This window comes from Heterocephalus glaber, unplaced genomic scaffold (genome assembly GCF_053883595.1).
Source record: "Heterocephalus glaber isolate CG9 unplaced genomic scaffold, H.glaber_assembly_v1.0 deba00000738, whole genome shotgun sequence".
Classification (NCBI taxonomy): domain Eukaryota; kingdom Metazoa; phylum Chordata; class Mammalia; order Rodentia; family Bathyergidae; genus Heterocephalus; species Heterocephalus glaber.
Window position 1 is genome coordinate 13,194,571 of NW_028258161.1, and position 27,215 is coordinate 13,221,785.

General features: G+C 37.3%; 1 protein-coding gene across 26 annotated transcripts in view; it reads right to left on the minus strand.

Moving 5' to 3' along the window:
- Zeb1 (zinc finger E-box binding homeobox 1) overlaps positions 1 to 26,978 on the minus strand; it is a 200,398-nt gene extending 173,420 nt beyond the window's left edge. For 8 of the 26 annotated variants that reach the window (XM_087207013.1, XM_087207021.1, XM_087207016.1 and 5 more), the window contains exon 1: positions 26,485 to 26,599. Coding sequence is in view for 11 of the 26 variants with exons in the window: in XM_087207007.1 (XP_087063133.1) it covers positions 26,485 to 26,542 (58 nt within the window). In the remaining 15 variants the exon portion in view is untranslated. Of the gene's footprint in view, positions 1 to 24,436; positions 24,643 to 24,664; positions 25,482 to 26,484; positions 26,603 to 26,630 lie in introns of those variants that run through there. The other 18 variants (XM_087207006.1, XM_087207005.1, XM_087207014.1 and 15 more) reach the window with 10 other exon arrangements.
- Positions 26,979 to 27,215: the final 237 nt, after the last annotated feature.

Sequence of the window (27,215 nt, forward strand, 5' to 3'; positions counted from 1 at the left end):
TAAAAATACTTTAAAAAATATGTCCAACACTAAGATGAGATGATACACTCAGCCAAAGAATTTTAACAGAGTGAACTGAAACGTTTATGAAAGTAATGTTAAAGAGGAATTTTTCTATGTCAAGTGTCTGGTGTCAGTGATGGGGTACAAGTTATGAAAATTTATGAATGCATGCAAAAGAAAGATTTTCAATCAAATCTGTATGTCTTCATTGAGATTCTATTACACTAAGATTGACAAATAAAAATGGGAGCATTATTTTAAATAGGTGGTAGTTGTGTGGGGGAGAGAAGTATCTACATTCTCTAAGAAATACATCTGCTATATTATTATTACTACCATTATTATGTCATATTGGGAATGGAATCCAAGGCTTGGTGAATGTTTGGCAAGCACTCTATAACTGAGTTCTATTTCCAGTTCTACTTTAATTTTTTTAAAGCTGGCATTACATAATTTTCTTCTTTTATAACAAAAAAGTGTCTTAACAAACACTGTAGAGTGGGAATAAAATAAGTTTCCTAAACTCAAAACAAAACTTCAAAGTCCTTGTTTTGAAGTTGAATTATATTTTACTTAGGAGAATTAGGATAAATATTTTCTTGATGTTTTGAAAGGTTAAAAGCAAGTCCTCTTTCAAAGCATTATACCTTACTTATCAAGGCTTTAAAGCATCCTCAGTAGTCAGAGGACTTATACCCTTAATGTTTTGTCTTATGTTAAACCCAAGGAAAAGGCTGAGTCAGCAGAACTATACTCTGGAAATGGAAACTCACTGAACACATACAATTATACTTTTAAGACAGAAATGGAACTTATGAGATATATATATGTCTGTGTATTAACAAAATTTATTAAGTTCCTTTTACACAATAGATAACTAGATAAAAAGACAATACAGGTTACTTTTTTCTAATGGGATTTTTCTATTTTAGTTGCTATTTCATTGCTCTCTTTAATAAGTGGTCTGTTCTTGACCTATCAAAGCATAACAGATAAGTACATTAGAATTCTTTGTATGAAAAAGAAAAAAACTAGATACACTAGTGCTATCTGTTTACTGATGTTAAAAGAAACACTGATACTCCCAAAAACATCTAATTTAACATAAATTGTTAAGGGAAAATGCTAAAAATGTGCTATTCCATTCAACTTTGTAAGTATACTAAACTCATCATTCTAACTTCATTTTATGCCTAAGGTTACCATATATAAATTCTCCTGTATTTTTATTATATCTGTAAATAGGATTCTGAAAACCAACTATCCAGTTATAAACTCCTAAGCAACTGAAATACCCAAGTTGGCAAAAAATGTACCATGACTGTTTTGTAGGGACTTCAGGGTCTTTCACACAGGGCACTGAATAGTTTTTCTGCTGAAACAAAAAGGCTGAGGAACAGTGAATAACTGTGGAGTTAACAGGTACTTCTTCTGACTTCCGGTCCCTACAACCTTACATGTTAACTACAACTGTTTGCCCTTCTAACCAGCCACCCATAAGAAACTGTCCTCTCTGCTTCAAAGTAGCTCTCTGAGCTAAACCGAATTATGTAACTTTCTGAGGTCCTCAGTTGTATCTATAAAATGAATCAGGCTAGATTAAGTCTAAGGTCCCTTTTCACTTTAAGAATCTGTATTTCATTTTGTCTGTCTTTTTAAAATCCTTTCCAAAGGTAGAAGACACTTAGCATAAAGAATATTTTCTCTGTTAATCTGCACAGAACAGTTTTCTAGGCTTTCCTAACATTTTCAACAGCCCTCTCCGAATCCAGAGAAGCTTATTTCTCTTTTTAAAAAATTATTCCTATAAAGAATGAGGCTGTCCACGCTAACAGCTTCCTTCTAGTCATTCTGCTTTTAGACTACGGGCTGCCAGTTGTAACTGAGCAGCTTTCCTGTGTGTCCTGCCTAGAGAAGATAAGCCTCATAATGGCATGCAGGGTTCTGTCCCACAACAAAGGTCGGTTCGGTTCGGTCTTTACACTGTCCAAAACATTAAGACTTCTGGAAGGTAGTTTTGCACAGCTAACTCATAGGGCCTAGACTCTCTATATTCACTATATTACCTTTAAAATGTGGCAGTCGAGAGAAGTTAATTTTAGACTTCCAGTCTAAGACAATTCTTAAAGGTAATGTTTTTCATTTTAAATAGCTTTACTAGTATTTATTACACTATACAGCCTTTGCAAATTTTTTCGTATCTCTTACAATGTATACTTTAATCTTTACTTAAACTGAGTTCTAACAGATGGAATGATTTAGAGCCCTATAAATGAAGAGACTGGTCAAGGAAAATGCTGAATATATCAATGATTTAGTGAAATATCTGTGAATGTGGATATTCAACATCCTAATTTGGGCTAACCACCTCCTTCAACTCCCTTCTCACCTCCCCCAAATTCTTAAATCAAAGCATACTTGTCTGATAGGAAATTGTAAGTTAAATCTCATCAAGACAAACTTTTAAGTATGCTTTGTTTTGGTACCGGGGATCGAACTCAGGTCCTTGTGCTTGCGCAGCAGGGGGCGAAACCACTGAGCTAAATCCCCGGCAAGTATGCTTTTAAGTATACTTTTAAGTATGTGTTTTTCTCACAACAAAATTATTACACATCTCCTCTATGTCACACTTCTCATTAACTCAAATTTCAAATTAGTATTTCTTTATTAAAATAAAACTACTGAAAGGTCGGTTTAGCCATTAAGCTGTGGGTGCAAGCAAAATAAGAAAAATGACAGTTCAGTTCTCAATCATTCCATAACTCCATCTCAATACATTCAAAATAACCCTGAGTAACTTAAATGTTCAAGTTAGTAAGAAATTTCCCACAATGCACATCTAAAAGGAGGAGAGACTGAGTCTTTTCAATCAAGGTACTGAGAAGCCCTTCTAAACACAGTACATAAGGCACAGTCAACAGACAGTAAAGGTAATTAGAGCTCTTTGTCAAACAGTCCCTATTACTGCTCCTATCCAACTATAGGCAATATGGATCTAACCATTTCTATTGTAGAAAGTCAAATAGCCCTAAGAAAATTCCTAATTTTCAAACATCAGAAGCTAAATCAGAAAGTTTATAAGAATATTTAAGAATTTTAAATTTTCATTACTGTAAAATTAATTCTAATCAAAATTACTTATTTAAGCATATTCAACTATCTTAAGTATTTTGTACTTGGATAAATTATCAAAATAAGCACATTTACAAAAATTTATATAGAATACAAAAACATTTTAATGTATACTATGTACATAAATGAACACATGAAAAACTGATTATTAAGTATTGTAAGATCATTTAATCTAGCTTATTGATAAAAGAAACATGAGAAATTGAATATATAGCATCCATGGCTATCCATTTATTTACTTAATATAATCTGTCAGGTAATGTACCTAATATACAACAGAAAGAGTTGGATCAAATGAGAACCACAAACACCAAGCACAACCCATGGAATGTGCTTTACACTCCTGCATGAAAGTCGCCTGCGGAGGCTGCTGAGAGGAGGATGGGAAGGACAGCAAGTCCACCTGCACGCGCCTTGCACTCTTGCCTGGGAAGAACTGTCGTCCCTCCCCCCACAAGCCTCTACGCAGGAGAAAAAGACAAATACGGGGACTGTGTCAAGCTGACCCCAAGCTATATTTTCTCCTTAAGGCACATTCAGTAAAAAAATATCTAAACACACATCTGACTTTACAAGCATTTAGGGTTACAAAGCACAAGATGAAATGATGTCGCTCTTGGGGCAGTCCTGGGCTGTGTCCCAGGGCACTCAGCAGTGTTTCAAAGGCAGCCTGTTGAGATCTAAAGTGCGCAGAGCAGGGCTGGGGCTGCAGTACTTTCCTAGCGGGAGACACCTTGGGTTCAGTCTCCAGCGCCAAAACTAAATAAATAATTAAAAAATAAAACAAAGTGGGAAAAGCACAGAGAACTGCAAAATCATAGGACCTGTGCTCTAAGAGGCACCTTCAGAAATCATCGCCAATCTTTTCATTATACAAACATATTTGATAATGCATTTGATTAAATTTGAATTTCCTAAGAGCTATTCAGAGGGTGATATGAAATCACTTTAAAGATTTACAGATACAGAAATAAAAAGATAACCATAAACATACAATCACCAAAAAAATTCTATAAATCAAAGACTTTGCATGATAAATAATGAAATCATAGGTTTAACACAGTCCTATGATAAATTATTGGATTTTTATATTTCTCTGAAGGTCAATATTCAGGATACAAATAACAATGCTATCAAAATACATGAAAAGAAATTAAAGCCCCTTAAAGCTGAATAATCAGACTAAATAATCTTTAAAAAGTGAAACAGAATCGACCGCTTAAGGTTATCAAACATTTTGAAAATGATCAACTCAAAACATTAAGTACACAACTAAAATGAGTTTTACTTTTTCTTATGTAACACCTACAGTATAATGCAGGCAGACAGCTCTCAAGAGCTTCTTGCAAAAAAAGAATTCAAAAAGAGACTTGAGGAGGAGAAAGGTAAAAGGGTAAGCAAGGGAACTTGGAACAAACAGCAATCCACACAGCAGTAGCTAAAGATTTTTTCTCTACTCTTGGGAGGTATACCCAATAGCAACCAAACAAAAAGTGGTGATACATCCTGCCCCGCTCCATTTTTTTTTACTATTACATAAAAAAGTGAAATAGCTTTATTTGCAGGTGAGAGATACAACATTTAAGATTCAGACCTTAAGTATGGCTGGCTTATTTTATCAGGTAAAATTTAAAATTCCTGTATTAATATTCTCAATACTTTTAAAGATTTCCAACAATCTTATCCGTGAACAGGGTGAACAAATATTAGAAAACCTAATTTAACTGTCTTTTCAACAAACCAGATCTAACTTCAACCTTTGTGTAAAAAGTTGGAAATCAACAAGGAAAACAACCCTTAATGTAGTCCACTCTTTACCGATCCTTATCTACAAATATCCAACCATACACCTCATTTACTGAGGTCAATGTTCCTCCCCCCCAAATCTGTATTACAGCTTTAGCAGTTTTCAGCATCTATGTAGATGTCTATAAAACTTCAATAACAAATATCTTCCACTTCCTTCCCAAGACCTGACACTTTGCCATCACCTTGAACAACCTCAGGTCAAAAAAAAAAAAAAAAAAATCACAAACTTCAACACTTTACTTTTCACCCCTTTTATTATTTCTCATGCCTTCATTTCTATTACACTTCACAGAGCACTCAAGACCCAGAACTTCATAGTTTTCCACCATCTCACTGGCCTGGGCTCACTTTATTCCTTATTGGCTAACTGGCTGCACAAGTTACTCCTTGCTCCGTTTTCAAACATCTGTAAAACTGAAATCATAGTATGTGCCTCATACTCACTCACTTATACAAGTATTTGAGCCCTGTCTGTATAACAGGCACTGGGGAAAAACAGACAATAAAGCGTATCTTCCTAGTCTCACAGAACTTGTGTTCCAGAACCTTCTAAAACAACCATGGTGATTATGAGGGTTAAATGAGTAGTTACAGTAAAGAATAATGCACAGCACATACTAAGCAACATTTGGCATAACCAATCATCAAAAATGTTCTAACTTTAAAATCCTAGTTCCCCTAAACTCAATTTTTATTGTACCAGCCTCAACTTTAGATTAATACTACATTCTTCCTCTCCAAAGGCAACTAAAGAAATGACAATTATATAGGTATGTTCCATTAAAAAAAAATGTGTGGTTTCCAGTCCCAGGTTGATCCTGAGTTAGGCCCACTGGTTATTTCATTTATTTTTTTGTTAGCTCCTTCTCTGTCTCATTGCGGGAGTACTTCTCTACTTGATCCTAAAACATCAATGCCTCTTAAGAGTCTGTCTTCTGCCCTTAGTTATTTTTCCCCTTGGAAACACATAGTTTCAATTACCTCTTACAAAAGATGAATTCTTAAACATGAATTTCCAGCCCAAGACCACCACTTGTATCACACATCATCAGATTCAAAAGTCAATTTCTTTGTTAGATCGGTCCCACTGGAAATATAACTATCATCTCAAAATTCAAAATATGCAAAACTGACCCCCCACATTGATTCTTACTCACATTTTCCATTTGTTTGATGCCCTCACCATCCATACATTCACTCAAGCTAGAAACTTGGGAGTTAACCTCTGTTCTCCCTCACTGGTCATTTCCAAGCATGAACTCTTACTAGATTTAGTATTTCCAACAACAAAAACACAGAACCTGTAACATTCCCTTTCCTCCATTTGTATTAACTAACACAGTTCTAGTTTAAGCCCTCATGGAATTCTTACCAAAACCATTTCCCAAGTCACCTCCCCGCCTCCAGTCTTTTCCCTTCAAATTCATGCTCCACAACAGCTACCAGAGTTATCTATTAAATCTAAACACAATCAAATCAGCCCCTGCTTAAAACTCTTCAACTACTTTCTAGAGCAAAGACAGAGATGAAGCGCAAGTCCCTAAACACAGCATAAAAATCCTCCGTGAGTTGCTTTCAAATCTCAGCAGACTCACTGCTCATTTCTCTGCTTATTTTATACTCTTAGCAACACAGATCTGCCTGTGTTTCCAGAACAAAGCATTCTGTTTCTTATTCACGTTCTTTCACTCCTGCTCTCCTCTGTGCTGGTCCTCTGTCCCCATTTACCTGTCTTTTTCACTTCCATTCTCACATATAATCAACCTCATTAAAACTAATCTATCTCGCCGAGGATTTAGCTCAGTGGTGCCGCCACCTGCCTCACAGCGGAAGGTCCAGAGTTTGATCCCTGGTACAAAAAACAAACAAACAAACAAACAAACAAACTAATACTCTTACTTCCCCCTCCCTGATATTCCATTTAGCCGTTATTTCTCTGAGTAAGTGTCCTTTGGCCATCCTTTCCATTTCTCAGTATTACAGTGACTGCCTTATATTAAAAGTGTTTCTGTGATTCTACTCATTTGACCGTTTAGACACAAAAGTATAGAATCGCAGCTTTATTTTTCATTATTCCTAGCAATTAGCACGGTACCTAGAACACAAGAGGCAATGCATAAATGTTGTTACATTATACTATCTAGTATATTAAAAAACAGCAAATAAGCCATCAAGTACCAAACTCTAAAGTTGCATAAAACCAAAAACAAGAAGGCAGTGCATTTACTTTTCTTCTGAGCGATAAGTATTATCACTAAAATGTTTCCAATGGGTCATAAATACTAGCTGCCATTCCATTCAACAAAACCAGATTTCTCTACTGCTCTAGTGTTATCTTCTAAATGGTTTCAGTACTGAAATAATAAGTCAATAATTCATAAAATGAATCTTTAAATGATCTAACATCTGAAAGAAAGATATCCTGGTGCAAAAGTAGGATATAGTTGATAGGAAAAGTGAATAACACAGAGTTTGCAGCCACAGATTAAATAATGTAATCATCCTAAAGAATTCATTTAACCTATTTTTTTTTTTTTTTTGGTACCGGGGATCAAACTCAGGACGTTGTGCTTGCAAGGCAGAGCTAAATCCCTGTCCCCATTTAACCTAATTTTTAAAAGGAAAAAAATTAATACAAACAGCTATCATACATCCACAAAATACACAGAAATAAATCAGGAGTATCCTAACAATTTGCATTAAATTTCAAAAGTGAAATCAAGAAATATTTCTCACGTTCTGAGAAATATTTCACTAAGGGTATACCCTCAAATCTCCAAGGCTGCAATTTGCTGTCCTGTTTTGGGCTGAGATGGATTAATCTAAAATACTATTAAAATACCATATACTATATGACCTATTGTACACAATAAGAGAAGTATAGCAAAATAAATACCAGATAGGGATGGCACACTATCATAATTATCCAGAGTTCTTTATAAACAGGCCAATTATCTGACTTGATGGTCACAGCTATAAACTGCTGTACATAATGGTGGTTTCTTTAAAAGCCTTTATTCAGCTACAAGAGTTTTCCTTATTTTAATAACTGCTTACATTTTTCTACATATGTGCCCAATCTTGTGAAAGAAAAACAGGCCATTCAAGTAAATTAAACAGGAAATACTGACTCTAAGGGAAAAATTATTAACAGTCATGTGTTTTGTCAGGAATGTGTCATCGAAAATTAAGCTATCTGAAGTAGCTAACAAAAAGCAATACAAATAAAAAAGCCCAAATTCTTAGAGATGACACATATCAGAAATACCCTGCCACAGGATGAAACTTTCTCTCCAGAAAAGAACCTCCAACATAAAGGCTCTTAACTGATTCTGTACAGGTAGAGAACTGTTACTACTCTAATGTGGATTTGTCAGATTCTTCTCTCTTTAACCCTGGTGCCTTGCTCTGGAATGTTATTACTGATCCTTCACAAGTTATTTAAAATTGCTCAATTTTCTCTATTCAATCTAACTCTATTTTACTGTAAGAATTTCCCAAAAGTAATGTGTACACATGTCTGAAGCAATTATCACTTTCCCAAATTTATACATACTCTAATTAAACCTTATTTTAAATTTTAACTCATCTCCAGAAGATGAAAGGTATTATTTTAAAATTACAGCTCTATCAGAGCCACTATCCCAGCTCTGCATCATAGCCAGATTTGCAATTAGATTAACAGCTATTTTTGCTCATTTACTTCTCTCAGCTCATGAACACATGGACAGAAATTTAACAGTAATGCTTAGCAGTATGCAGTTTACCAATATTACCTTTTACGCATTCTCAGATTTAAATCTATTCATCACAGTCTGACAATATGCTGGCAAACTTCAAAAAGAGTACCTGTTTGTTACATAATATTGAAACAGAGGCACACTGCAGGCAGGGATACCCTGCATCTGGTCTTCTCTAACTGGTGAAGTGCAGAGACTAGGGAATCAGATTACCTAGGTCTGAAGGCAGGGCCAACTCATGAGCCATGCGACGTTAGGCAATACCTTCCTGTGTCTCAGTCTCCTGGTCTTATCAAATAAGGATGACAATATCTTGTAAGAAAGATTAAATGAGCTAATGTTTTAAAACCTTTTACTTACACAAATGCTGCTGTTTCACAAATAAATAAAACAGTAAGAGTCTACAAAATGTTATAACCACAAATTCAATAGTATAAGACATCATACATGGTTAAAATTATAAAAATATAATACAGTAATGCCTTTTTCAAATTTCCTAAAACGTGGTCAGTAATATTAATGCTTAGAAAAGACATATAAAAAAGAAATTACTTTTGAGGACTCACAAAGATTAAATGTACATACATAGGAAATACACAGCAAATCCCCTGCTCTATCCAAAAAGATTCATTTTGCATTTCAGTTACTATTTTCAATTAAATGTCAATTATTAGTAGCTATCAATTGTTATCAATAAGTAATGACATGCAGCATTAAATAATTCTACAAAAACATTTAAAATACAAAGGATAAAACAGTAAATACTTGAGTATTCACTATCCAGTTTTTTTTAAAGAAAAAAATTACCCTCTCCTCTGATATATACTATGTCCAAACTCACTCATTCCTAAATTTTATCATTCCTTTTAATGTTGCAACACATACATATGTATCCTAAAACAACATATTAATTTTGCATGTCTTTGGATTTTATGTAAATGAATCATCTGTATAGTCTTCTATGATCTGCACTATATTCCTGAAATGATTCAACTTTTTGAATATAGGTATACTCTATTAACTGTCAGTATTTTATAATATTATATTGGCAGGTATTTCTGTCTTCTCATTGTGGTTTTAATTTGCATTTGTCCAGGGCTGGGGATTTAGCTCAGTGGTTCCGTCACCTGCCTCGCAAGTGCAAGGTCCCAAGTTTCAGCCCGGTACCAAAAAACAAAACAAAACAAAACAAATAAACCTCCAAAAAAATTTGCATTTTTCTGATTACTCATTAAGGTGACTATCTCTTATACAGATTGAGTATACCTTACCTAAAGTACTTGGTACCAAAAAATATTTCCAATTTTGGACATTTTTAGATTTTAGAATATTGGCATATATACAAGATATCTTGGGGGCACAACCCAGATCTAAACACTAAGTTCAGTGATGCTTCATACACACTTCATGCACATGGCTGAAAGGCAATTTTATACATTTTTAGTGTACCTACATTCTGACTACAACCTGGCACATGACATCAGATGTGGAATTTTCCACTTGTGGTATCACCTTTGCACTCAAAAAAAAAATCTTAGATTTTAAAACATCTTGGATTTCAGACTTTCAGATTAGGGATGCTGACCATGTAATATGCTTATTGGTCAACTGGATTTATTCTTTACTTTTTTATTGTTTTTGGTACCAGGGATCAAACTCGGGTCCTTGTGCTTGCAGGACAGGTGGCGGAACCACTGAGCTAAATCCCCAGCCCCCCAACTGGGTTTATTCTTTTATGAGTGGCCTATCCAAAACCTTTGTCCAGTTTCTATTAGGTTATCTTTATTTCACTGAGTGGTAGATTTTTGCATATACTAACGCCCACATCCTTTACAGTATCTATTGGTCAAAAGAGATTCTTAATTCTGCTTTAGTCATATTTGCCAATCTTTTGCTTATTTTATGTCTTTTTATCTTATTTACTCGAAGTCATGGAGCTATTCTATTCTACTACCTTTAGAAAGGGCTATGGTTTTACCTTACCTTTGCTTTACCTTTAATTTTGGATCTATAATCCACCCAAACTGATTTTTCTAAATAATGTGAAGAAGTTTTTCCACTGAATTTATTCAACAACACCAGCTGTTAAAAGGGTCATCTAATTCCAATGACTGGTAATTCAGGGCCATTAAGGACCAAGTTTCCTTAATGAATCATCTTGCATTATGTCTTAGCTTCTCCTTGTAAGGTTTAGCAACAGCTTGTCAAGTTCCACAAAAACATTCAAGTTTTCTTCCATGAACATGGTACACTATGTCATTTAATTAGGTCTTGTTCGAAGTCTTCCAATGATGTTTTGTAATTTCTTCATAAGGATACAGTATATTGTTTATTAGATTTAGTCACATTACTTTATACTATCGTAATGATGTCAAGATAGCTTTTTAAATGCATATGCCAGCCAAGAATTCAAAAATTTAATTGAGTTTGATATAATGATTTTCCATCAAAATTTAAATATTAATTCTGATAATTTACCTGTCAGTTTTCTAGGCTGTACAGATAATCTACAAACAATGGCATTTAATTTTTCTTTCTAATGGTGATGCTCTCTTTTTTGTTAATTTATGGCACTAGCTATACCTGTAGTACAAGGTTGATTAAAAGCAGCATCAACAGGAACTTCTGTCTTTTGCCTTACATAAAGAGAATGAATGCCTTTATACTTTGCCACTGACTATAAGAAAACAGGCCACAGATTTTCTTTGAAAAAAAGAGACTTCATCAGGTCAAGAAAGGGCCATTTTATTCACTAACTTGCTAAAATTTTTTTATCACAAATGGATCTACTGAGATACTTACATGATGTTTTCCTTTAGAGCGCTGATGTGGCAAATTATATTAATTGCTCTAATACATAGACAAGTTTAAAATTCTAGGATATATCCAAACTTGGTGATGATGTGCTACATTCTTACACATTGCTAGATTAAGTATAATATTTAACTTAAGAATTTTTGTATCTATTTTTTGGGTTAAGGACTGCTCTGCAATTTTCACTTTTGATACTCTTCTTCTAGCTTCATAAAATGAGTTGAACATTGTTGTCCTTTCTTACAAAGTATGAAATATTTCTGTAATACTGGAATTGTTCAGTGGGTCTTTTGTAAAACTTGCTAGTAAACCTTCAGCTGATATTTTTTTCTGTGAGACTATTTTTCCTTTTAAGTTTATTCAATTTTATATTGCTTCTTAAACCAGAATGAGCTATTGTTTTTCTCAGTTTGTCCATCTGTCTTAAGCTTTCCATTATAATAGTTCAGATCACCATGTTAATGATCACAAAGTTGATCATTCCTGAATGCTCTGTAGTAACATCCTCGTTTTCATTCCAGATACAGTACTGCTTTGTGACTTCTTTTCCCTGATGAATCTTGCCAGGAGTTCTGTTTTCTCAAATAATCTTTTAGCCGCACTATTTCGTCTCTAGCTTATTTTCCCTTCTTTTTCATTAGTTTACACCTTCATCTTTACTATTTCCCTTTACTTCAATTAAGACAGTATTCAGTTAATCTTTTTTAATTCTTAGGAATGTGCAGTTAACTGTTCTTCAGACTTTGTTACTGTTTGTGCTGAAGTCCATAAGTTTCCATAAATTACCTTAATAAACAAGTTCTGATATATAGTATTTTATTGTTAGCTATAGATATTTTCCAATTTTCCTTACTCATTTTTCACTCACCACTTACTTGGAAATAAACACCTTAATTTCAAAACATGCAAGGAAATTATGTTATTACTCCTATCTTCATAAACAATATATTATAAGGCCAACACACTGAAATCTGTGAAAGCTGGATGACCAAAATGTGATCAATTTTTACACATTCCTTGCATGCTTGAAAAGAAAGCTGGTGCTGTGAGGGGCAGTGTTCCATATGCATCCATTAGGGAAAACTTGTACATCTTATTTTTACAATCCTTTTTCCTTGTTGACTTTCCTCTGCTTGTTCCACATTTATTAAGAGACTATTCCAAACAACACACAATGACAAAATATTTGCCTGTGCCTTTTGTGCTCCTACTTTTTGCTTAGTATATTTTGAATGTATAACCTAAGTGATGTAATAATTTAAAAATTATGCCTTCCCTTTATCACTATTTAGAGACCATCACTCTGTAAGATGGATTTTTGTTTGAAAGTCAACATGGTATTAAAATAGTCTTACTATTTTAGTTAATATTTTTAGTCATACATGAAATTCATTATTTTATCAAATCCAACCAGCGATTTCTGTTATGTGGAACATTCTGGTACGTACTACAATAACTATATTTGTACTCACCACCATTACCTAGTTCTTTGCTTTCTACTTGTCATCTCTTTCTTTTCTTCCTCTCTGCCATTTCTCATTTTTTTTTTCTTAGAGTCAAGTGTCTTTCCTTAGCCTATTTTCCTTCTCTACTACTTTGGAAGATAAACACATTATTCGTAGGTTTTCCTTCCTTGACTCGGAAATTTTAACATACACATATAACTTCAACTCTACAGATGATCAGCAATTTTACCCTGCTCCCAAGTTTTTTATTCCGACTTTGTTTATACCCACCCATATTCACCACTTCTGTACTCTTTATCCTTTTTTACTTCTATTTTCTGCCTGTAATCTCTTTCCTTATCTATGAGAATATGGCGATCAGATCAGAAACTCAGAATGCAATGGGAGAAGTATGACTACTGTGTCATCGGCACTGAGGACCCTGCATTAAACACAAATCCAATTCCCAGGTGCCACAGAAAGAAGGTAAAAATGAACAAGATGGAGATCGGTCTGGTAATGAAATCTTAAAGTAGCTAACACCTTAGCCAGGTATGGTGGTGCATTCCTGTAATCCGAGCCCTCTTGGAGGCTGAGGCAGAAAGATTTCAAGTTCCAGGCTAGCCTGGGCCACTTAGGAACTTGGTAAGACCCTGTCTCAAAATGAAAAATAAAAATGGTCTGGGGATGTTGTTCACTGAAAAGACCCTGAGTTTCCCAGTACAAAAAACAAAAAACAAAAAACCTCCTAAATTAAAAAAGCAAAAACAAAAATCTAACACCATGTTTCCCTCCCCATACACTTAATATTAATACTGCCAAGGAATAAATTTATTGAGGACTGCCTTACGGTCCCTTCCTTCCCTAAACCATTTTTGAAGGTGGTACAGTAAAACTTTATATTCAGCTATTATGAAAAAACTGATGTTTCTCACCAAAAAATGCTGGGCCTCACCACAAAAAATTAGCCAGATCTGATGAAAATTAAATATTAAATAATTTTATAACCATTCAGTTTCACTATTGGCTCACACACAATGCATAAAGCAAGGTAAGCACATAAGTACAGTACAATAAGGTTCAAGTGGATGCTAGTAAAGGAGGTTAATTTTTAAAGTTTTGATTAAAACGATACAGTATATTTTAACATATAGGGCACAAAAGCCAACATATAAATTAGATCACACATGAAATTTTTATAAACTGATCCAGCTTAAATTAGGTACAAATTCTTATGTAAGAACTATTAAACTTAGACGTCAAAACATGGTAAAGTGTATTCCCTCAACATATGGTCTTTAAAGGCTTTAGTTTTAATCTCTCTTATAGCATACAGAACAACTTGAATTTCTTATTCAGTAAGAAAATCCTACACGAGGCCTGAACTACAGTACTTAGAAAAAGAAATATTCAGGTAAATAAAGTTTTATTTTATTTGAACTGGAATGTTTTATGGGTGCCTATTTTAATTCAGGCAATGAAATGGGAGGCTGACTTATTAGCCTCATTTATCATAGATAATCAGGCACTGGGCCATGATAGCTTAGAAAATGGCAAGAAACATCTAACTGGTTTATCAGGTGTCTATAGTAGAAAACAGATATTAACAGGTTCACAAGGTACATTAACAGGTACATTAACAGGTTCACAAGATGGAGCGCCATACAGAACCATAAAAACACCAGAAATAACCCAGGAATTATCTAGTAATAATAAATGTAATATATTTTACATCTTTGGAGAACCATAATTAAAAGCAGTAAAACTAACTTATTTCATAGGATTGTAAATTCACAAAACATCTGCCTAGGAAAAGGAAAAAAATTAAAATGCCCAACTCCCCAAAAGAGTGCAAAGCTCAGAAATGTACAGCCAACTTGGTATACAGATTTCAGCCACCAACTTGAACCTAAAGCCACCTATGCTCCCAGTAAAATAAGCCTTGTACGGATGCCATCAAGATGGCAGAATGGTGGTGACTTTGATGATGGTGGTAGCACCATGCAACACAATTGCTATATGAACCTACTCATCTTACTGTAACAAGCAAAAACTCAGTAAAGCAGGATGAATTAGCTTTTACATTTACAATTTCTTCCACTTTTAGTAAAGCAAGGATTTTTCTTGAATTTTTAATCATGTCAACACTATATAAAGAAATGTAAAATGATGAATTATATAAAGCTAATCATATCATTTCCAACTTTAAGACCTCTGACCCACCATATCCAAGGTAAAATTCAAACTCTTCATGGTAATATAAAGCTCTCCTCTTCATATGCTTCCTAATTCTCTAGCCTCATCCTTAACTATTGCTTCACTTACCCTACACGGTTCAGCCAAGTGCAATGCAGGTGCCACAATATGTGTGTGTGTGTGTGTGTGTGTGTCACACTGTTGTACTACTGCCCTTGTAGGGAATACTACTTTTCACATTTTTCCTAGAATAACCACCACATATCCTCTTTGGCTCAGTTTAAGCACCACTCATCCCCTCCATGCACAAGGTGTAAAGTAGCAATTAGTTACCAACTACATTCTGAATGTTTTTTCCTATTTTTCTTCCCTCTGACACCACAAGGTCCTCATGGCAAGGTACTGTGTACATCACCTTCAGTCTTACTGCCTCATACACATAACCCATCACATTCACGCCACAGGTGAACGCAGGCCAGGATAAACCCAATTATTAGGCCAATTAATGAAATGGCATTCAATATTAGAATCTAAGAATTCTATCTCCCAGTTCAATACTCTTTCTATAAACGTACCTACAGAAACTAGATATAAAGGAATTATGATTAATCTGCAGAATATTCAAGACAAATACAGGTGAAAGGAATATTAAAAAGTGAGAGCTTTAAAAACAATACCATATGCTAGTCATAACAGACTTTCAATAAATAGGAATAATTGATAAAAAAGAAATAAAGTAAAAAACAAGGATTACATATGAATAAATCCAATGGCATCTACATCTTTTAGGAAATGAAGAAGATACATATAGATAAATAAAATGTACCTATGATCAACTCATCAAAGTTCAATAACTAAAAGTTTTCTCTAGCCATAACAAAAGGGCAAAATATGTAGATAACAATAGCACCAAATATATATGCCAAAAATAAAAATATGTCCTTTGACGAACTCAAAACAAAGGTAAAGTTTAAACAAATTTCCCACATAAACATAAAAGCTATGGAATGCAAAAAGAAAGTAATGTCGTGCTAAACTCATTACAACCAGGTAGGAAATAAGAAACTACAAAGATGACATTCACATTCTGCTCAACATGGTCACTCTCCTTAGGCATCTTTCTCTGAAACTATAGCCTTAACTACACTATATCTCAGTGAATTAAAAATATGTCATGAGGGGGCCGGGGATTTAGCTCAGCGGCAACACGTTTGCCTTGCAAGCACAAGGTCCTGAGTTCAATCCCTGGTACCGCAAAAAAAAAAAAAAAAGTGTCATGAGGCCAGGTGTGGAAGCAGATAACTGTGACACCAGCTCTCTACGAGGCTGAGACAGGAGGGTTGTAAGTTTCAGGCCAGCCTAGACAATTCAGCAACTTAGTAAGATTTTTTTCTCAAATTAAAAAAATGTAAAAATTTTTAAAGGCTGGGGATGTACCTTAGTGCAAAGGCCCTAGTTTAATACTCACTACAAAAAAACATAACAAAAGTCACAGGTACAAAAAAATCTTGAAACCACTGATGATGCACAATGTAACTTCCCTTATTTAAAAATGTTTAAAACCAGGGAAGTGGGATTGTGTTCCTCTACTATCTTGGGCTTTGGTTCTTAGGTAAGCCTTGAAGAAAACATATTTTAAAACTTCAAACACAACTTTTGGAGAGTTAAGAACAAACTTTTGTCTTTTGTGTTTGCAAATTACTGAAGAGTAATAACTCAGGTAGTTTTGCAGATGAAGATCAAAACAGTATAAAAAACATTAGCCTGAAATGGATCATAGAACTGAAATGTTAAAAGCAGTAACTTCTTAAATATATGAAAGCAAATCTTTACCTTAATTTAGTGAAGCTTTCTTAGTAAACAAAAATCATAAAAACTAAAAGAATAAAATTATAAACTGTTTATCAAAATTTAAAACTTTCTTCAAAGGTATCATTAAGAAATTAAGACTAGGCACAGAAAAGGAGAATCTCAACAAAAAAGGAAAATATCAAAAAGTAACTTGAGACAAGACTATACAAAGAACTCTTACAAATCAGTAAAAATGCAAACAACTCAACTAAAAATGGACAAACGATTTGAACATTTTACAAAAGAAAATAAATGACCAATAAATACACCACCAGCTCTTCAAACATTATTAGTCACAATGAAATCTAAATCAAAACTGAAATGACATTACCACACAGCTCCTACTATGGCTAAAATTAAAAGCAAGAACAAGTGTTTGTGAAGATGTAGAGCAACTAGCACTCATATATTGCTGGGGCAAAATAAAAGTGTTACAAGCACTCTATTTTGGTAGTTTCTTACCATATTAACCACATGTATACTTACCATATGAATCAGCAATTCCAATCCTAAGTATTTACCCAAGAGAAATGTTAGCATGTATGCACATAAAACTGTTACATGAATGTGTATTCGTTATGGAAAAAATAAGAAGCAACAAAAATTAAGTCCATTATAGATGAATGGCTATAAAAATTATTGTAGTGTATGTATACAATGAAATGCTACTCAACAATACAGAAGGAATGAAGTACTAAAAATCTTTAGAACACTATTCAGGGCAAAAGAAGCCAGGCAATATGATTCCAATTCTAAACGGCTAAATCCAATCTTTAGTGGCCAACAACAGATAGATTATTGGATATATGGGGCACAGGTGAGGACTGACAGACTGGGCACAAGGCTTTTAGGGATGACAGAGATGTCATATTATCTTGATGTAGTATACCAAAACTAATTGAAATGTACACATACAATAGTATATCTTGTGTGCAATTATCCTCAGTAAAGTTCACTAAAGCACATACAAACTTGTCTAGGGTTTTCCTAATACATACCACAGGAGCACAGGAAGACAGCCATCTTCTCAGAACACTCCAAGCCAAATGGATATAGGAAAAGCTTCCAAACTAGTTAGGCTACTCAAATGTAAAGTTTAGCTTCCTTAGGTGTGGGTTCTCGGATTTATGGAACAGAATAACAAAGGAACATTATCCTTGAAGTCCAATTCAATATTATACACAACAGTGAATGGTGAGGTCTCTCTCAGTACAATCAATGCTCCTTAAAAAATAACTCCAAATGGGCTGGGGATTTAGCTCAGTGGTTCTGCTGCCTGCCTCACAAGCAGAAGGACCCGAGTTCAATCCCTGGTACCAAAAAAACCCCCAAACAAACTCCAACTATCATTTTAAACAGTCACATGTTTGTGTGAAAATGCCACAGTGAAAACTAGTATTTTTGTAAATGCACACACATGCACATGTGCGCCCAAGGCAGTCTTCCGTAAGCTAAAAGACATCACCAGTAGCTTTAGGATGAAGCTTCGGTGTGTATTCCTTAATCAACTGCTTATTTAATGAACAGCCTTGTCTAAGGCCAGAGCTACTAAGCGCTGTTTAAGGTTAAAGGTTCAGGAGCAATGCACACACTTTCTAGTACGTCCTTTTAGGAGATAGTTACATTAAGAGTTAATACCAGACAAGAAGTTGTTGACTGATGCAAGATGTATTTAAAACAAATTTAATAAATAAAATTTTAAATGAACACTCATGGAATGCTTAAACATGCAATGAACATAGTATTTCACATGCCTTATTTAACCTTCCTAACTCTGATACTACTATACTTGTCTTACGTACAGGGGAACTCAAACATAGTGAGACTAAGAAACCTAGCCAAGTGAGACCGCTAGTAAAACAGCATCAACCCAAACTCTTACCCACTATGTATTTGTTTCCCTTAAGAAGGAAACGTAAAAGATGAATACATTCACAAGAGACTTGAATAGGAAAGGTATAGCTATGACACTAATAGAAGAAATTCTAAGAAAGCAGCTTTGTTATATAAGGATTAGGAAGAAATTTACTACTCACAAAGTAAAAAAATGTAATTGAATACATTATAAGGAGGAATTTCTGTGCCATAGTCAAGTTCAACAGATGGGGGATCATTATATCAAACATCCAAGAAATCTGGGAAATCAACAAGAAGTGGAAACACAACCAAAAAGATAGACAAAGGGTATTAAAAAGCCAGGTATAGAAAGGAAACCCAAACAGCTACCAGATATAAAGAAAGTCAACCTCCTAGCAGAAGATAAAGCAACCAGAGGCTCTATTCAACAACTGCTGACCTAGCAAACTTTAGGCTACTGCACCATAACCAAAAGCTGGCAAAAATGTGAAATAATAGGAATTTCTATATGCTGTTGGAGAGGGAAACAATGTATACTGCTGTTTTAGAAACTATCTGAAAGAAGCTAGTGACACTAACTTAGTGACTGACCACTCTTGGCAATACTGTGCCTGGATATGTCCCCAGAGAAACTCTCCTATGGCCATTAGCTAAACGAAGAAGGCATTTACCAGACTATCCCACAGTGGTGTCAACCTAGACACTCATCATTAGGGAGACTGATAAGAAATCTGTGCTCACTGCACAAATGAGATACTGTACAGGTAGAAGCAACGAACTAGACATACATTCAGCAACGTGGGCAGATCTCAAACAATGCTAAGTATGATTACACTACAAAGTAGTTTTGTAAACACAAGACATACAAAGAACTACAAAATTTTACAAAGACAGTTATGTAACCAGTAACATACAGAGTACAATGAGTGACAGGAAATACAGAATGAAGAGTAGAGACTGGGAATAGTGACAAATATAATACAAATGAGTATTCCTTTAAATAAAACTAAACCTACTCTCTGCACCTGAAATGTTAACTACAAAATCTGATAGATTTATGTATATTATTAGAAATTCCTTTTTCTCTTATGACTGATCATTCTACACAAGACACATTGGTTTTAACTAAGATAAATCTGAAAATTAATGGCATCTAGTTATTATTACCATCATAAATAAATACGTTCAAATGATCTAATAAAAGGAACACTGAACTAGGAATCTGAAAATCTGTGACCTAGGCCAAAATAACTGGTAATGTAAACTTGGCAAAGTCAACTCTTTGAAGGTTTCTCTGCACAAAAGAAGAAAAGAAAAGGACTTTGGATGAGTTTCTCCAATCCTTTTAGCTCCAATATCACTTCACTTTCTCAATTAACACTGCTCATATGAAATTATTTTCTACTACAATTTCTTCCCCTTCCACTCCTCTCTCTCTCCAAAAAAGAAAACCCATAGAGTATCACAAAGAGATTCAGAAAACTGATACAGCAACAGGAATAATTAGCAATTTAGTTTTAGGGTAGAAAGGAGAAAATACTAAAAAGAGACAAGTTATTTTCAGTGTTTTCCATCACAAAGCAAGATGGATGTCAGGCCCAGGTTCAGAAAATGCACTCCATGAAAATATTTTATTTATTATATGCTATTCTACATGTCACTGTATCTGTCTAGCATTACACCTTCTCAAAGCACATGTTCAAGTATCTCGTATTTAAAGGCATTAAAATTCAGCTTATTTGTATCAGTTTTCAGATAAAAAATGATTTGAAGACAGTCTTTGTCATTAAAAATGTATGATTCCAAGGAAATTATGAGGTTTTTAATCAGTAAACTACTCTCTGAGCAGTATCTACTTTTTAAAAAAAAAGTAAGCATTCTGTTAGAACCGTGGATTAAAGAATTTAAGAACAGAGAAGTTAAAATATGTTGTAGGTCACTGACCATGAGTAGTAACTGGGATATATAAAGAATAATGGGGTCCTGCCATGGCAGTACATACCTGTAATTCCAGCTACGCAGGAGGCTGAGGCACAAGAATCACAAATCTGAGGCCACCCTGGGCAACTCAATTAGACCTCATCTCAAGATACCTAAACACATACACACATGTGCTTAGGGCTGAGGCTATAGCTCAGTGTGACAGCCCTGGGTTCAATGTTTAGTACATAAACAAACAAACAAACAAATGTGTCTCAATTTAGGAAAAAAAGTTGTAATCAAAGTAAATCAGGCATTATGTTGCCACCCATAGTCCCAGCACTCAGAAGGCTGAAACAGAAAGATCACAAGTTTAAGTCCCACTTGGGCTACACAGTGAGACCCTGTCTCCAAACAAAACATAAAAATCTGAATATTTTGAAGAAGAAAACAAGCCTTTCAGCACAGAATATAACAAACATGAAAAACTGACATGTTTTTTAGATTTATATTCCATTCACATTGAATTTTAAGTATGAGTGGGGAAGATGAAGCAAAGGGGAGAGGTTGAGGGATCACAAAATATCTGTTACCAACAATTTCAGCACAGACGTAGTATCACTAGAAAAGAGATGAAGGTTTTCCTAAGTTTCTGTGATACAGGGTCTTCTATGAACAGCCATAGTTTATACTTCAAACTAGGTATCAAGCCTCAATAAATGTCTTATGTCAATTATGAGAAGAAATGTATGCAATAGTCCTCCCTTGCCCATAGTTTTACTTCCCATAGATTCTATTATCTGTGGTGAACCTCGGTCCAAAAATATTCAATGAAATTTTTCAGAAATAAACAATTCATGTTTTAAGTAAGTTTTACTATAATATATTGTTTTTCTTTTTCTATTTTATCATTAGCTGTTTTTACTCTTATGGTGCCTCATTTAAAAATTAAGCTTTATAGATAGCTTTATAAAAGAAACAACATGTTACATATATATATGTATATACATATTATACACACACATAGGGTTCAATACTTTCCAAGATTTGAGAACTGAAAGAATATCTTGAAATATATCTCCCATGGATAAGAGAGGAATGCCATACATGAAGATGTTTTGGTCAATGACAAACTTCATATCCAATGATGGCTCCATAAAACTGCATCACCTAATGATGTCATACCATCTGCTCTTCTTGTGGAAATTTTTCAATTTATCTGCATCCATATTATATACTCCAAAGCATATTTAGCAATATTAAGTTCTAAATATCACATATTCTTCTTTATAAACAATCTTAAGGCAAATTTTCCTAACTAAAGAACATTTTGCTATTTAATATGTTAGTCTGTCATGTCTTCAAGCAACTATTTTCAGGTTAACAAACAGCAATGATTCACTTTCATTAAGTTAAAAATCCAGATATGCTTACTGTACAAGTGGAAAATTTTATGTAGTAAAACTGATGTCTTAAAAATGCTTTAAGAGATAACAATGCTCGAAACACAGTCTCACCCAAAGAAAGACTATTTCCTTTACCAATGCCTATATAAACACAAGATTTAATTTTTTAAAGATGTGGTTTTATCATTTTATAAAAATACAAGTCCATCCTCAAAAAATACTACACTAGCAGAAATACATTCACTTTGCTTTATGTCAACTCCACAACTACTCTGTGTACAATACTGCATTTCAAAGAAAATTTTAACTAGAGTTGCAACAAAACTTTTTTCCACTACATATATATCTATACAACTTTTTAGCATATGCCATGATTATTTAGCTACTCGTGTATATCTATGAGTTTTAAAGGTATTTTTAAAAAGTATCTCATCATATGTCCTCATTAGGGCACTTATTTAAAAATTTTTTCAATAACACATTGAAAAATTTTACATTATCTGTTAAAAATGAGCAAAACATACATTTCCCCATAAATTAATGGTCATATAGCTAAGAGCTGTTTCAATGCTAAACACTATTTCTACAATCTCCCAGGGTCCTCTCATCTCTCACTGCATTGCACACTAATGCACACCCTCTGCCAACATTGCATGGCTTTCCGCCTCCGCTACTGGAATGCCATAACCAAATACATTAAGTTTCATACGATTATTTGCATGTAAAAGTTATGAACTCAATTTACATAACTTTCTGAAATAACTCTTTGAATTATTAATGTAACAATAAACTACTGACTGCCTTTAAATCCGCAAAGCAAACTTACATTTAATTTAAAATTAGTAAACTAAATATTTATACACTAGTTTTAACTAACGCTACAAAATAGGGGAGGACCACAAGTAGGAAGGGAACTTGACGGGTGAAAGAAAAGATAAAATCTAAAAATCACTAATATGAGTGACTGCTGGTTAGATTTTATTTAGTAGCTGTCTGCCAACTTATAGTCTAAATCTACATAAGTAATGGAAAAGTATTACACAGTGTTTTCAATCAATTAATTACAATTTTCCCAGACTTAACAATTTACAATTTAACACCTTTTTTTAAAGGAATCCTACTAAGCACAAAAAGAGGAAACTAGAAATATAATAAACACACACAATAAGTATAGACAATCATTACATTTCCTTACCCAAGTTTAAGAATGTAAAACTTTTTTTAAAGAAAGGAATGCTAAAACTGCTTTGCAGCAAGACTAAATTAATATCAACCTGAATACAAAACTTTAAAGGCTCAAATTTATAAAATTACTCAAGTTAAGCATGTCTACTTCTTTCTAATCTCAGTAAACTAAAAAATGCTCATGCCTGATTTACCCAGGGCTAATTACAAGTAACCATAAGACTAAGAATTATACAGAAGACCCTAATCAGCACAGGAGATAGACTTATGATACTGCCACATCGATAATCATTTTTGTTAGCATCCTCTACTGGTGGTTTCCAAAGACAGCAAGAAATGGTGCTAATTACAGAAAGATATGTACCTACTATTATATATCAGGTGAATTAGCATGTGGTTATCAGCAGCTAGAGGATATTTTTCAAGGAAAAAAAATTTTTAAAGAAGAAAACCACATCACATAGGGAGTAATGTGAAAGATGAGAAAAGACAGATTTTAAAAATATAACAAAGCATTAAATTACAAATGGTAAAGATCAGTTTAAACAACCCTAATGTCACTGCTTTAGAGATGACTAACATCATTACCATTGAGTTGCCACACAGGGTTGATGCTCTGGTCAAGCCTGGATCAGTCGGCTGATCCCTGTCGAGTCACATCACTCGATCCGCCCATTAATATCCTACCCTGCCCAAATGTTACAGAAAGGAAATCAAAATGCTTTACTGAAGGCATCAGAAAAAAATCTTCATACCTTATTTCAAAATGAATAAAAATATCATTTACACATAACACAAAATAGCTATGACTACGTCCCACTGTCTACAGATTTAACACTTTCGCAGACAATTCTCTCTTCAAAAGCATCTGCAACTTAAATATGACGGCGCTGCTAAGAAATATTAACCAGTGCCTACTGAGGTTTCACAACACAATGGCATAGAACTTCATTTCTAATTAGCAAAATATGACGCTAAACCAAACAGCACGGCTGTAATGATGAGCAACGGATGAAATGCATTTGAGAACAAAAAGAAACACAAGGACAGAGGCAAAAGTGATGAAAATGGAAGATACCTGTAGTAGTACGGCGCTATTGAACACCTTTTGTTTTCCGAGAGCAATGCATGCTGCAGTCAAGACGTTTTCTGCTAACAGCCCCAAATCTGTTTTTCTAATATTAAACACAAAGGAAAAACACTGACAGCAAGCGTGGTAAATAAATCCCTCCCCTGAGAATGAAGGCAGCAGACAGGAGGGGCTGACACACATGCAGGAGAAAACTAAACACCATCTTTTTTCTACCTGCACAAGTTGCCATTTGCTGCAGCGATCGAGAATCTCTTTTTCCTGTTGATTTCAAGTACCTTTCAGGATAGCTTTTTCCCCTTAAGTCATCTGTTGATACGCCTTACGAGTATAATATTCATATCACAGGATCTCTGGGAGAAAAATCCATTTTTTCCTGTTCAGGTAAACATGTTTACAGCAGCTGCACAGACGCTGGGTGGTTCAGACTCACATGTCACACACATGTCGTCAGCAGCAAGAAAAGCCCCTTTCTCCGGCGATCAACATTTTAAATAAGGTAAAAGGCCAACAGCCCTTTCAGAACCAACTTACCTTTCATAAAGCCACATCAGCAACAGCGGCAACAGCTCAATATAGAACACACTCTATCTGACGCTAGAACAGGAAATTAAAATTGCAATAGCCTGTGCTCCGCTCCTTGCCATAACAAGTCATCTCTCCACAACGAGGATCCCAAATATACCTTCCAGCCGTAGCTAACAGACGCCTTTAAAACGTACGTATTTATTTGAAAAACTAAAACCATACGTGGAGGCAGTGATTTTAATGAATGTCTGCTCAAAAAACATCAAAAATATGTTTACAATTGGAAGGAAACATCTTGGAACAGCCTCAAACCCCGTATCTGCATCTAGACAGGAAATCCCACACAAAACCTAAAACTGCCAGGAAAGGTTACAAAACCTCGCGTTTCGCATCCCAGAGGGGAGGGAGAAAGGGAGCCCGCGGGAGGGGGGCGCCAGAGTTTTGACTTCAACACGTATTTCCTCTTTTTCTGGACGCCGCAGCTCTCGGATCGGGGCGCATGTACCCCACTCTCAGAAACTCGCCGTAAAGATAACGCAGGGCAGGAGCCCGGTCCGAAAGCACGCGCAATTCCTTATATAGCCCGGCGGCCGCGCAGGCCGGAGCCCGCCGGCGCCCAGCAGGTACGGGAGCGGGTGCCCTCGCCCTCGCCCGCCGCCCGCGCCCGCCGCGGGAACTGTCCAGACAATAACGGTCCCACGCCGGCCGCCGCGCAGGGCCGGGCCGGGCACCACAGCGCCCGACGCGGACGCACCGCGACCCGGTCCCCGAAGCGGCCCACGTCGGTGCCGCTCCGCTCCTGCTCGCGCTCCCGCGGCCGGGTGACCCCACTGCGGCGCCGGGGGCCGCGCCCCTCCCCCACGCCCACGCGCGCCGCCGCCGCGGGCCGCCGGGTACCAACTTCCCCGAGAACCGAAAGCGCGCAGCCGGCGCCCGCGCCCCGCGCCCCGCGAGCGTCCGCCCGCCGGTCCCGGCCAGGTGGCAACTCGGGCGCCGCTACCCACGCGCGTCCGCGCCCGCAGCCCCGCGTTGAGCACCGTCCCAACTTTCCGCCGGCGCCCGCACGCGCGGGACGCGCAGCCCGCCTGAGCCCGGCCCGGCCCGGCGCGGAGCGGAGCCCTGGCGGCGGCGCGGCACAAGTTTGCCCGCGGCCCGGGCCCGGCGGGCGCCGCGGAGGACGCGCCGAGGGCGGCGGGCGGGCGGAGGGCGCAGAGTGGGGAAAAGTGCGGAAAGAAGCAACAGCCGCGCCGCCCGCCCGCAAAGTGGCCGTGGCCGCGCCCGCCGCCCTCGGCCCGCCGGCCGGGATGCGGCGGCTAACGGTCCGGGCGGCGCGGGGCCAGGTGAGGGACATAACGGTCCGGGAGCGGGCGCCGCGCGGCCGGGCGGGCGCGACTTTCTACTTTCCCACTCCACTTTGCCGGCCGGCCCGCCGCCCCCGGCCCGCCGCCCCTTGCCGCGCCCGGCCGCCCGCTCCCGACTCCGCCGCCCCCGGCCCCTCCGCCACTCACCGTTATTGCGCCGCGGGTTCGCCTGCTTTCTGCGCTTACACCTGGGGCCATCCGCCATGATCCTCGCGCTGGTGTCTAAGCGCTCCCGTCACCTCCTCCCCCGCCCTCCCCCTCCCCCGCCCCTCCCCTCCCCCTCCCCGCCGCACCTGGTTTACGACACTCGCGGCTTTACGACATCACCTTCCTACACCTAGAGCCGCTCGCTCTACGGCCGGAACCTCGTTGCTAGGCACGGGACGGTTTGCGGCAACCGTGGACGCTAGCGAGTTTGAAATGAAAGGAGAGGGAAAAGTTTTCCTCAGGTGTGGTGGGGTGAGTGGGCGGTGGGCGCGGGGCTGCCGGAGGGTGACGGGCTGGCGGCGTGGGAAAGGTGGAGTTGCAGGCTCCCCGGCGCTCGGGCTCTGAACCGACCACACCCGCCGCGGCGTCGCGGCTCCGGCTGCACCGCGCGCCCTCGGAGCGGCCGCGCCGGCGTGGGGAAGGCGGCGCCCGGGCCCTCGGCCGCAGAGGCTCCGACGCTCGGCTTCCCCGAGCTAGCCGGGGGGGGAGGGGGGGCGACTTCAGTCGGGTCGGACGCGAGCTGGGCCGAGACGCGCGCCGAGGAGCAGCCGCGCTGCGGGTCCCGCTGCCCCGCGCGCCTCTCCCCGGTCCCCGGTCCCCGAGCCCCCGGCCGACTGCGGCCTCCAAGGCCGACGGAAGACCGGGCAGCTGACGCCGCACATGCCGAGGCG